Below are 11,237 nucleotides of genomic sequence, written 5' to 3'. Positions count from 1 at the left end.
CCATGGTATATTAACTATCTCTATAACTTCCTGCAATTAGAGTATCTTGGCTGCCCCTCTGATTTTACCAATCACTGTGGTAATTGCTTCTGGCAGTTAAGTGGAGCCACCTGGCCTCTGCTATCTCAAGCCCCATCACTTCCATGAATATTAACAAGCCCAGCTCCCTGACCATCTGTCCTACCATTATTCCTGATGAATGAGAGCCATGACTAAATTTCTTAGTGATGCTGGTGTCCCTCTCAGAAGCACATTCTTCATGGCCTTGGTGAATGATGTGTGCTATCAGCCCTCCTATGAATCCAATCTTTTAGTGGGTCTTATGCTCTGACATCATATATCCATTCCATCATGCCCACCTCCCTCAGCCTTTTTATTCCTTACTTTACCATCTTCCAGGACAACTCAGGCATTTCCACATCACTGAGTGCTGAACATTACTTTTTCAGGCTCCAAAAGCCACCCCAGCAGTGAAGAGGAGTCCTTGCTAAGGTGTTAAATCCCACATCCTGAGACTGTGTTCCCAAGTCAATAAATTTTTGCTCAACCAGTCTTACATTCTAGGACTCTGACCAAAATCCAATCCCAGGAATACTTCTCAGACTTCTGCCAGTACAAGCCAGATAGTTCTTTCAATTCTTTTAGTATATGGGTTCTTTCTTCCTTTATCAAGCCTAGCATTTCCCCAACTGAATTTTACTGGCTTTAACCCTAGTTGTCAGTCTGGCATCTAGGAGAGGAGTTGAGGACAGCTCCCAAGGGAGCATTTGGTGCCTTGTGGGGAAGAGGCCTCTGAAGCAGCTCTCAGCTAGCTCTTGGTAGGGAAGAGTGCGCCACCTTTGCAAATCCAAAGTGTTCATAGTGAGCTGCAAAGTCAAAATCCTTAGAAGCATCTATCCAGATTTCCCTTTTTCACATTTCCAGTGTCCATGTTTCCCCCATCAGGGTCCTAAGCTTCATGACAAACCTGCCTTGGCTAAGCATTCAAATGTCTCTGGAGCTCTATGACTCTAACAAGTAGTTCAACATGCTACTCAACTACGTCCGTCCTTCCACTACAGGAGATAAGGGCCTCTTTGTAACCTACCGTAGGTAGGACCTCCGGCTCTCACACTTGGCCATTAACTGCTTCTTAACATCCCTTAGACTCTCATTATCCCTCTTTAGGGCATCAAGACGACTTAGCAGTAACCAGTCATCTCTGCATTTATTTTACCATATTTTTCAAATGCCTGTCTCATAACATTTGCCACTGCATTCTCTTCTACCGGGAAATTCTCCCAGATCAGCACCAGTGAAAATTTAGCAATTGAGCCACCACACTACACACAACATAATGCCAGCCCACAACTGAAGAATTTTGAAGACTTTGGTGAACTGAAATTATTGGCAGCAACAACAAAAACTAAACTCAGCTCGACTCTCGACTAGGTGGACGCATCCTACCAACTATCAGCCTTAAAGAACAAAATACATTCTCATTTCTGTGTATAAATGACTATTTACCTCAGTCTCTACTATTCGTTTACACATGCAATAAAAATTTACAACATAGAGTCAAAATTGCAAGACACACAAAAAAGCAAGAAGAAACAACCATTATGAAAACAAAGTTTTGAATCAGACTCAGAGATGATACAGATGTTGGAATTATCAGATAGGGACCATAAAATAATTATGATTACTAGATCTACTATGATTAAAAGATCTAATGGACAAAACGGGTAACATAATGAACAGTTAGGGAACTTTAACAGAAAGAGGGCAAGTTTTTTTTCAAGAGTATAATGGAAAGCTAGAACTAGAATACACAGTAACAGAAATAAAGAATTTCTGTAATGGGCTCATAAGCCTACCGGAATCAGTTTAGGAAAGAATGAGTGAAATTGAAGAAAGGCCAACAGAAATTATCCAAGTTAAGTGCAAAGAGAAAAAAGTGTGGGAAAGAACCAGACCATTTCAGAGCCATGGGACAATACCAAATACTTGAAAATGTGTGCAGTGGGAGTCCCAGTAGAAGAGAGCAGGATGTAGAGAAAGACATATTTGAAGTGATAATGTCATACTGAAATCATTACGATTTCCAATCATAATGAAAGACAATAAACAGAAGATCCAAGAAACCCAGGGAACTAATAGCAGAATATTGGGATAAATAACACACACACTTAGACACATCATAGTTAAACTGCTGAAAACCAAGAATAAAAATAAAAATAAAAAATTAGACAAAGCAGACTTCAGAACAAGGGATATTACCAAGGACGAAGAAGGATATTTCACAATGATAAAGGGTCCACTCTCCAAGAAAACATAACAATCCTAAATATATGTACTGAATCTAGCAACAGAACTTCAAAATACGTTAAGCAAAAATGATAGATTGAATGGATAAATAAATAAACCCACAATTATAGTTGTAGACTTCATCATTCTTCTCTCAGTAAGTGATAGAACAAGAAGTCAGAGAAATATACGGATATAAGACCTGGACAATTCTATCAACCAAATTGAGCTAACCCAACAACAGCAGAATATACATTCTTTTCCAAGGATACATAGAATAGTCACCAAGATAGACCATAATCTAGCCCATAAAATAAACCTTGTTGAGGTTAATTTTATATGTCAGTCTGACTGGGCCGGAGGGTGTCCAGATATTTGGTCAAACATTATTTCTGGTGTGTCTATGAGGATGTTTCTGGATGAAATTAACATCTGAATCAGTGGACTGAGTAAAGTAGATTGCCCTCCCTAATGTGGGTGGGCCTTATCCAATCTGTTGAAGACCTGAATAGAATAAAAGGCTGAATAACAGAGAAATTTCTGCCTCTGCCTGTCTTAAAGCTGGGACATCAGGCTTCCCTTCCCTTTGGACTTCGAACTTACACTCTTGGCACTCCTGGATCCTCCGTTTGCTGACCTCAGATCTTGAACTTCTCAGCCTTCATAATTGTAGGAGCTTTATAATATATATATATATTTCTCTGGAGAACCCAATATGGACAAATTTTTAAAAAATCAAAGTAAAAAAATGTTACCTAAACATGACTGAATTAAACTAGAAATCATTAACAAAAAGATATTTAGAAAATTCTTTAAATATGTGTAAAATTAAACAACAGACTTCTAAATAATCCATGTTAGCATCATTTGCAATAGCCAAAATATGGAAACAACCTAAGTACCCATCAACAGATGAATGGATAAAGAAGATGTGGTGTATATATACAGTGGAATACTATTCAGCCATAAAAAAGATGAAATCTTGCCATTTGCAACAACATTGAATGGATTATGCTAAGTGAAATAAGTCAGATGGAGAAAGACAAAGACCATATGATTTTACTCATGTGGAATATAAAAACCAAAACAAATGAACAAACAAAACAAAACAAAAACAAACTCATAGTAGCAGACAACAGATTGGTGGTTACTGGAGGAAAAGGGAGGTGGGGTGAGGGCAAAATGGATAAAGGGGGTCAATTATATGGTGACAAATGGAAACTACACTTTTGGTGGTGAGCACACTGCAGTATATACAGATGTCAGATTATAACGTTGTACACTTGAAACATATACAATATTGTAAACCAATGTTACCTCAATAAGATAAATAAATAAACAATCCTTGCTAAAAAACAAAGTTTCAAATAAATTATAAAATATTTTGAATTGACTGAAACATAAAAATTTATGGCTTACAGCTAAAGCAATGCTTACAAGGAAATGCATTAAATGCTTTTGTCAGAAAACAAGAAAGGTCTCAAATCAATAATCTAACCTTGTAGGTTAAGAAACTAGGAAAACAATAGCAAAAATCAACTCAAAGTAAGAAGTGTATAGAACAAATAAAAGTAGAATCACTAAAACTGAAAACAGAAAAATTATAGAGAAAATCAGGAAACCCAAAAACTGATTCTGAAAGGATCAATAAAATTGATAACCTCTAGCCAGCTTATCAGGGGAAAAAAAAAAGAAAAAGTACGAATTATTAATATCAGAAATAAAAGAGGAAACATCACCAAAGATTCTGTAGGCATTAAAAGTTTAATAAGTAAATATTATGAACAGATTTGTGTCAATAAATGTTCTAACTTGGGTAAAATGGACGAATTGCTTGAAAGATACAAATTGCCAAATTTCAATCAAGAAAGAACGCACATTCTGAAGAGTCTAATAACTATTAAAGAATTTGTAGTTAAAAATCTTCTCACAAAGAAAACTCCTGGCCCAAGAGTCTTTACTGGCATATTCTACCAGACAATTAAGGAATAAATGAAAACAATTCCCCATTAATTCTTCCAGAAAATTAGAAGAGAAGGAAACACTTTCCAACTCATTTGAGACCAACATTACCCTCATACCCAAAACAAATTCAAAGGAATACATTTCAAGAAGGAAGACTAGAGACCAATATCCTTCATGAACACAGATGCAAAAGTCCTAAATAAAATATTATCAAATCAAATCCAGCAATATATTTTAAAAAGATAATGTATCATGACCAGTGACCAGACGTATAAGATTCCCCTGACATTCAGAATATCCATCAATGCATATGTCCAATCTGACCAAGATGTATACATTAAATGTGTGCATTTTTTTCTATCAATTATATCTCAATAAAGGTTTTTTAAAGCTTGAATTAAATTAGAAGTTTGCTAATTTGATGGGAAAATTAATTAATTAATTTTAGAATGAAATAAAAAATAATTCATTAATGTAATTCACTATATCAACAAAAAGCTTTAAAAATGTATAATCATCTCAATAACTGCATAAAATGCATTTTTAAAAATTCAACATGCATTCTTGACTTTTTAAAAACTCCTTGCAATTAGAAATAGAAGGTAAATTTCTCAATCAGTTAAAGGACATCCATGAAAAACCAACTGGTAACATCAATTTCAATGAGAAAGACTAACTGTCTTTCACCTAAGTTTGGGAACAAGGCAAAGACATCAACTATCACCATTCATATTCAACATTGTAATAAAAATCATAACCAGTGGAATAAAGCATGAAAAAGATATTGGAAAGGAAGAAATAAAGCTGTCTTTACTCAGAGACTATGTGACTATCAACATAGAAAACTCCAAAGATTCTACAAAAAGCTACTAGAACTAATAAGCGAATTTTGCAAGATATCACAGTATAAGTAAATGTATAAAAATCAATTTATTTCTATATATTAACAATGAGCAATTACTAGAGTTGGCAAGGAAGAGTACCAGAGACAGAGAGCTACATGAGTTCCCTAGGTCTGCAGAGGGGCCCCCTGAGTCATCACCTGAGTACTGATCAGTTCAAGTGTGTGAAGAAACTACTCAAGGCATGTCACCACCCAAGGTTTGATGAGTTACTTGTGCCTGGGCCTCTCCAGTTTCTTTCTATTTGAGCCGGGGACATCTAGCCGGTCCCACAAAAACAAGATCCTGGAGGCTGTCTTCCTAGGGCCGAGACAATGAGGTGTTCTTTCGCACCTAAAGAAACTTCTTGATGAATTGCTGTGCCTCTCCTGAGGTCATTTCCATTCACTCCCAGTGGCTAGACCTAGCTTCAAGGTGAGCAGATGAAAAAGGAGGTTGGAATTTCAGATGGTATCATGAAGGATACGGAAAAGGTGAACAGAAATCTCTTCACAATGTTCAAGAATATGAGAAGTAGACGGAAGACTCCTGAAGCTTAAAAACATTGAAATTAAGACAAAAGAAAAGACACATAATTTATACCATGACCTTAACATCTATGAAATGCTATTAGAAATTGAAAAACTAAGACTCAGGAAAGGAAAAGAATTGTCTAAGATCTCAGTGTTAGTAGCAGAACTAGAACCAGCATCTATGTCTTCTGACTTCTGGTATAGCAGCATATCACATTCACATCATGCAGAGGTACCCATATGTAATGCCGAATATGAACATAATATTTTAGCAATAGAATCTAAAACCAAATTAAAATTGCTGAACAAGCTGGATATTTATAGATATTTGTGGTTGGACCAGTCAAAACTGTAAGGATGATAAGGTTGTCTTTGATGCCTTTGAACCTGCTTATCAGCTCTCAAAAATATTTATCAACAGTTACCAAGTACATTATTAACAACTGTTAGTGACACACATACTCATCTAGGAGAAAGTTCTTAGGTAAATATTTTCTCCAGGGATTTTTCACAAATTGTCCTGCTCACAACTTGTGGCCAGAACAATCATAGTGTAAACTCATTGGTGAATTTGGAGCATGGATTTCCCTGTGCACCATTTGTTTTCTTCCCAGAATTGATCACCTGAGTCTGTAGTAAAAGAGCCTATAAAGCAAATGTTCCTTTCCATTGGGTGGACCTGCTCAGAAGCCTCTTATGTGACCCAAAACTTCAGAACGTTAGATTCCTGGGGATACCATGGGCCATAGCACAAGAGGGAAGCACCCAGCCCCATCTCAGCCTCTCTCTGACCCATCTGCTGCATGGTTGAGATGTTGACTGAGCAACAGAATTTAGTCCTTGGATAGCTATGTTTTAGGATTGTTGCTGCTGAAGGGGCAGATATGTTGGAGAAGGCCAGCAAGGAATGAAGAATGAGTCAAGAAAAGATTTCTATGGAAATATAATGCTGTGATTATTTCTACAGTGTTGCTTCCACATTTTGCTGCAAGTCTAAGCTGTTTTCATGAAACCACATGCAACGTTCAGGCCTGTACACTCTCTGCTTCCTCTTGGGGGATCATCAGAGACCTGAGGAGCTCATGTTGTCCCTGGGCTGGTGACTTCCTGAGGCCACTTCCCAGATAATAAGTCATTGTACAGAAAGGGAGGGAGCTGCAGGTCACGGCTTTCCTTGCCAGGCCCCAGAAATGAACCCAGACCAAGGATTCCAGGCAAATTCTCTACTGCTTTTGGGAGCTCCCTTGTGCTCATTCGGAGAAAATAACATGCTCAGAAACCTTAAAAAAAAATCAAAACTGAAGCTAAAGGATAGTTCTCCCCAAAGAGGAAATGGGCCTCCTTGCAAACACTGGCTGTGGGAGGGGAGATAGGCAACAGGTCTCTAGGCAAGAATTCCCCATATTTTTAATCATACTTCCCATCAGTAAAAATTTTAAAATGAAGTTGAGGAAGTATCCCCAATATATGTGTATATTAATGAATTTTTAAAGTATTTACATGTACTACTATATAAATGTATAGTTTATGTTTTAAAACATACATGAAAACTAATTCTGTTTTTGATGATGAAGATTGGCCAGAGCTAACATCTGTTGCCAATCTTCCTCTTTTTGCATGAGGAAGATTGTTCCTGAGCTAACACCTGTGCCAATCTTCCTCTATTTTGCATATGGGATGCCACCACAGTGTGGCTTGATGAGCGGTGTGTACGTCTGCACCCAGGATCTGAACCTGTGAACCCTGGGCTGCTGAAGCAGGGCACATGAACTTAACCACTAAGCCACTGAGCTGGCCTGAAAACAAAATCTTTTAATGAGCTGAACTAAATTTCATAGTTCATCAACTTCAAGACATACATTTCAAAAACTGAAACTGAGAGGCATCTTATGATCAATAATATTTTAGCATCGTATCATAGTCTAGTTGGTAGCATCTTTTCTTTCTTAATGGCACATAAAATAATAGTGCATCTCACATTGATTTGTATTTCAGATTTTATGAAATGTGGCATAACTAGAAGACTCCCATGTCTCTTTTCCATACTCCAAGGAATCATCTGGCACACCCCAGGATGTGGGCGCCCCCTACATTTAAAGACCAGTGATAGGGACATTCTGGTTCCTGGGCCATTGATCTCAAACAGAAAGGAGCGAGAGAAAACCATTCATAAGAATTTCATCGATTTATCTAGGGAAAAGTTCCCTTTCTACTCTGTAAAATAACAAGGCTGAGACCCTCTGAAAATCTGATCGTGACAAGGAAACATTCAAGCAACTTCCACTTATTTTTTATATTCTCACTATGGCCCTAGGCCAATAGTTAATTTTTGTGGGTTTATCTTCCTTATAAAAATGGTGCAATAACCCTCACAGTATTTCATTTCTTGTTAATACCATTGTAGCAACCTTTATAGATGACTATCACAGGCCAGGCCCCAGGAATCAATGTGAGAAAGGCGTCTGAGCACTTCACTAGACATTTTTCCAAAGAAGACAGACAAATGGACAACAAGTACAAGAAAAGATGTTAACATCACTAATCATCAGGGAAGTGCAAATCAAAACCACAATGAGATATCATCTTTTACCTGTCAGGACGTCTAGTATCAAAAAAACAAGAGAAAACAAGTACTGGTGAAGATGTGGAGAAAAGGGAATCCTTGTGCACTGTTGGTGGGAATTCAAATTGGTACAGCCACTATGGAAAACAGTGGAGAGGTTCCAGAAGAAATTAAAAATAGAAATACCACATGATCCGGCAATCCCCCGTTTGGGTATACAGCCAAGGGAAACGAGATCTTTATCTAGAAGAGATATCTGTGCTCCCATGTTCATTGCAGCATTATTCACAATAGCCAAGGTATGGAAACAACCTAAGTGTCTGTTAACCGATGAATGGATAAAGAAAAAGAAAATGTGGCGTATATATACATATATATTTATAGTGTATGTATACACACACAATGGTATATTATTGAGCCCCCCAAAAGAAGGAAATCCTGCTGTTTGCAATAACATAGTTGAACCTGGAGGGCATTATACTAAGTGAAATAAGCCAGACAGAGAAAGATGAATACTGTATGATCTCACTTATACGTGGAATCTAAATAAAAAGTCAAACTCACAGAAACAGAGAGTAGAATGGTGGTTGCCAGGGACTTGGGGGTGGGGGAAATATTGTGAGGTTGGTAAAAGGGTATAAACTTCCAGTTATAAGATGAATAGGGTCTGAGAATCTAATGTATAACATGGTGACTATAGTTGGGAACACTGTTTTGTATAACTGAAATTTGCTAAGAGAATAGAACTGAAACGTTCTCACCAGAAAAGGTTAAAGTGTGAGGTGATAATGTGTTATTTAACTGGATTGAGGGAATCTTTTCACAATGTACACAGATATTAAACCATCCTGTTCTACACTTTAAACACCTTACAATTTTATTTGTCAATTATACCTCAGTAAAGCTGGGGATAAAACAAAGGATCTGAGCAAAAATGAATAAGACACCCCTATCTTCAAGTAACATACAATGCAGATGCAAATGTCAGACAACTTTTAAAAAGGGTTCATGGAAGCAAACAGCAAAGTGAGTGAAAATGGCTTCTTATTTCAAAATTACGTAGTCCATATGTGAGCGATGTTTTAGGAAGTGGGAAGTTTTGTTGTGAATACAGATCTGAGAAGACCAGCACCTCTACCGAGAAGAAGGGAAGGTAAGTGCTAAGATACACACAGGAACAAAAACAGTGTCTGAGCTCAAGGGGTGTGTTTGGCAGGGAAGACAGGCTCCATCCTATATAACTGACTCTATGGAAATATAACAGAGGCTCAAACCATTTGTTATGGGGCCTGAGAGGATACAGTTAATTCAGCCTAGAGCTTACGGGAAAGGCCTCATATAAGCAGTCAGACTTCAGCTGGATCTTGAAGGATGAACAGGTATTTACAGTTCTAAAGAGGACTGGGGAGTTGCAGAGAATTCTTTGAAGGCTTTCTCAGAGGAAATAAAAGGAAGGAATAAAAGAAAGAAAAGAGAGAGGAAAGAAGAGAGGGAGAGAGGAAAGCCACTGACATTGAATAATTCCTTAAAGACTCTGAAAGAGGTGATTTTTCTGACTAGGGAAGAGCCTCAGGAAACTTCTGCTCTGCTTCCTTGATCCATGGGAGGCAGCAGACAGGTAAAGGAATGATGGACTTCAGGAGGAATTTTCCTCTTCCTCATCCTAGTTTCTGATGCTTCTATCCACCCAGGTTTGCAGTGGAAAGGACCTGGGGTCCCCAATGGCCAATCAGACTGTAGTAACTGAGTTCTTCCTCCAAGGCCTGACAGACACCAAACAGCTTCAGGCGGCAGTTTTCGTTTTCTTCCTGCTTGCCTGCCTAATGACTGTCTCTGGAAACTTGGCCATTATCAGCCTGACCTTGCTGGATACCCACCAGCAGACCCCTGTGTACTTCTTTCTCTGGAAACTGTCTTGCTTAGAAATTTGGTTCCACACTGTCATTGTGCCCAAGATGTTGCTTAACATTGCCATGGGGACCAGGTCTGTCAAGTTTGCTGTCTACATCGCTCAGGATTTTTTCCACATCTTCCTGGGGGCCACAGAGTTCTTCCTCCTCATAGCTGTGGCCTGTGACCGGTGCATTGCCATCTGCCAGCCCCTCCGCTTCCCCGTCATCATGAGCAGCAGAATCTGCACACAGCTCATCCTCACCTGCTGGCTGGGAGGATTCTCCTTCACCTTCATGCCTGTCATGCTGAGCAGTCAGCTTCCATTCTGTGACACCCATATCAAACACTTTTTTTGTGACTATATGCCTCTAATGGAGGTGGTCTGCAGTGGGCCAAACGTACTAGAGATGGTAGATTTTACTCTGGTCTTGGTGGCACTGCTCAGCATTTTGGCACTGATCACTCTGTCCTATGTCCAGATCATCTGGACAATTGTGAGGATCCTCTCTATCCAGGAGAGAAAGAAGGCTTTTCCCATGTCATTGTGGTCACCATGTGCTATGGCAGCTACTTCTTCATGTATGTCAAACCCTCTCCAGTAAAGGGGGTTGATCTTAACAAAGGAGTGTCCCTAATCAATACAATTATGTCCCCCTCTTGAATCTCTTCATATACACCCTGAGGAACCAACAAGTTAAGCAAGTAGTGAAAGAGCTGGTCAGAAAAATGGCTTGGCTCCAAAATAAACAACAGCCCTACAAGGCGTCTTCCTAGGGAACATGAGCGTCCTCTCCAGAGTCCAAAAATTCTACAAAAAAGTATTCTCAAGGTTAAGCTTTTACTAATAGTCTCTTCAAAGTGCTTAAATCTGTTCCAGCTTCCACCCATTCCCTGGTGTCAAAGCCACTCCCATATTTTATACATTTGTTATGGCAGCACCCTGCTTCCAGGTACCAAAATCTGTATTACTTACCTATAGCTGTTTAACAAATTACCCCCAAAACCAAGTAGGTGAAAAAAACAAACATCTCATAGTTTCAATGGGCCTGAAATCTGACTTAATGTCTCTCATGTGGTCGCTGTCAAACTATCCGCCAGGGCTATGGCCTCTTCTGA

General features: G+C 38.6%; 1 protein-coding gene across 1 annotated transcript; it reads left to right on the top strand.

The window, feature by feature from the left end:
- Positions 1 to 9,949: 9,949 nt before the first annotated feature.
- Positions 9,950 to 10,723, top strand: LOC139041542 (olfactory receptor 2AP1-like). The gene has a single exon (XM_070494208.1). The coding sequence runs from the start codon at positions 9,950 to 9,952 to the stop codon at positions 10,721 to 10,723; it is 774 nt and encodes a 257-aa protein (XP_070350309.1).
- Positions 10,724 to 11,237: the final 514 nt, after the last annotated feature.

Source organism: Equus asinus, chromosome 22, assembly GCF_041296235.1.
Source record: "Equus asinus isolate D_3611 breed Donkey chromosome 22, EquAss-T2T_v2, whole genome shotgun sequence".
NCBI classification, from domain to species: domain Eukaryota; kingdom Metazoa; phylum Chordata; class Mammalia; order Perissodactyla; family Equidae; genus Equus; species Equus asinus.
The sequence above is the reverse complement of the archived record's forward strand: the minus strand, read 5'-3'. Positions and strand labels throughout refer to the sequence as shown.

Excerpts from the sequence above, each read along its gene's own strand:
- LOC139041542 (XM_070494208.1), top strand. The coding sequence starts at position 9,950 with ATGGCCAATCAGACTGTAGTAACTGAGTTCTTCCTCCAAGGCCTGACA.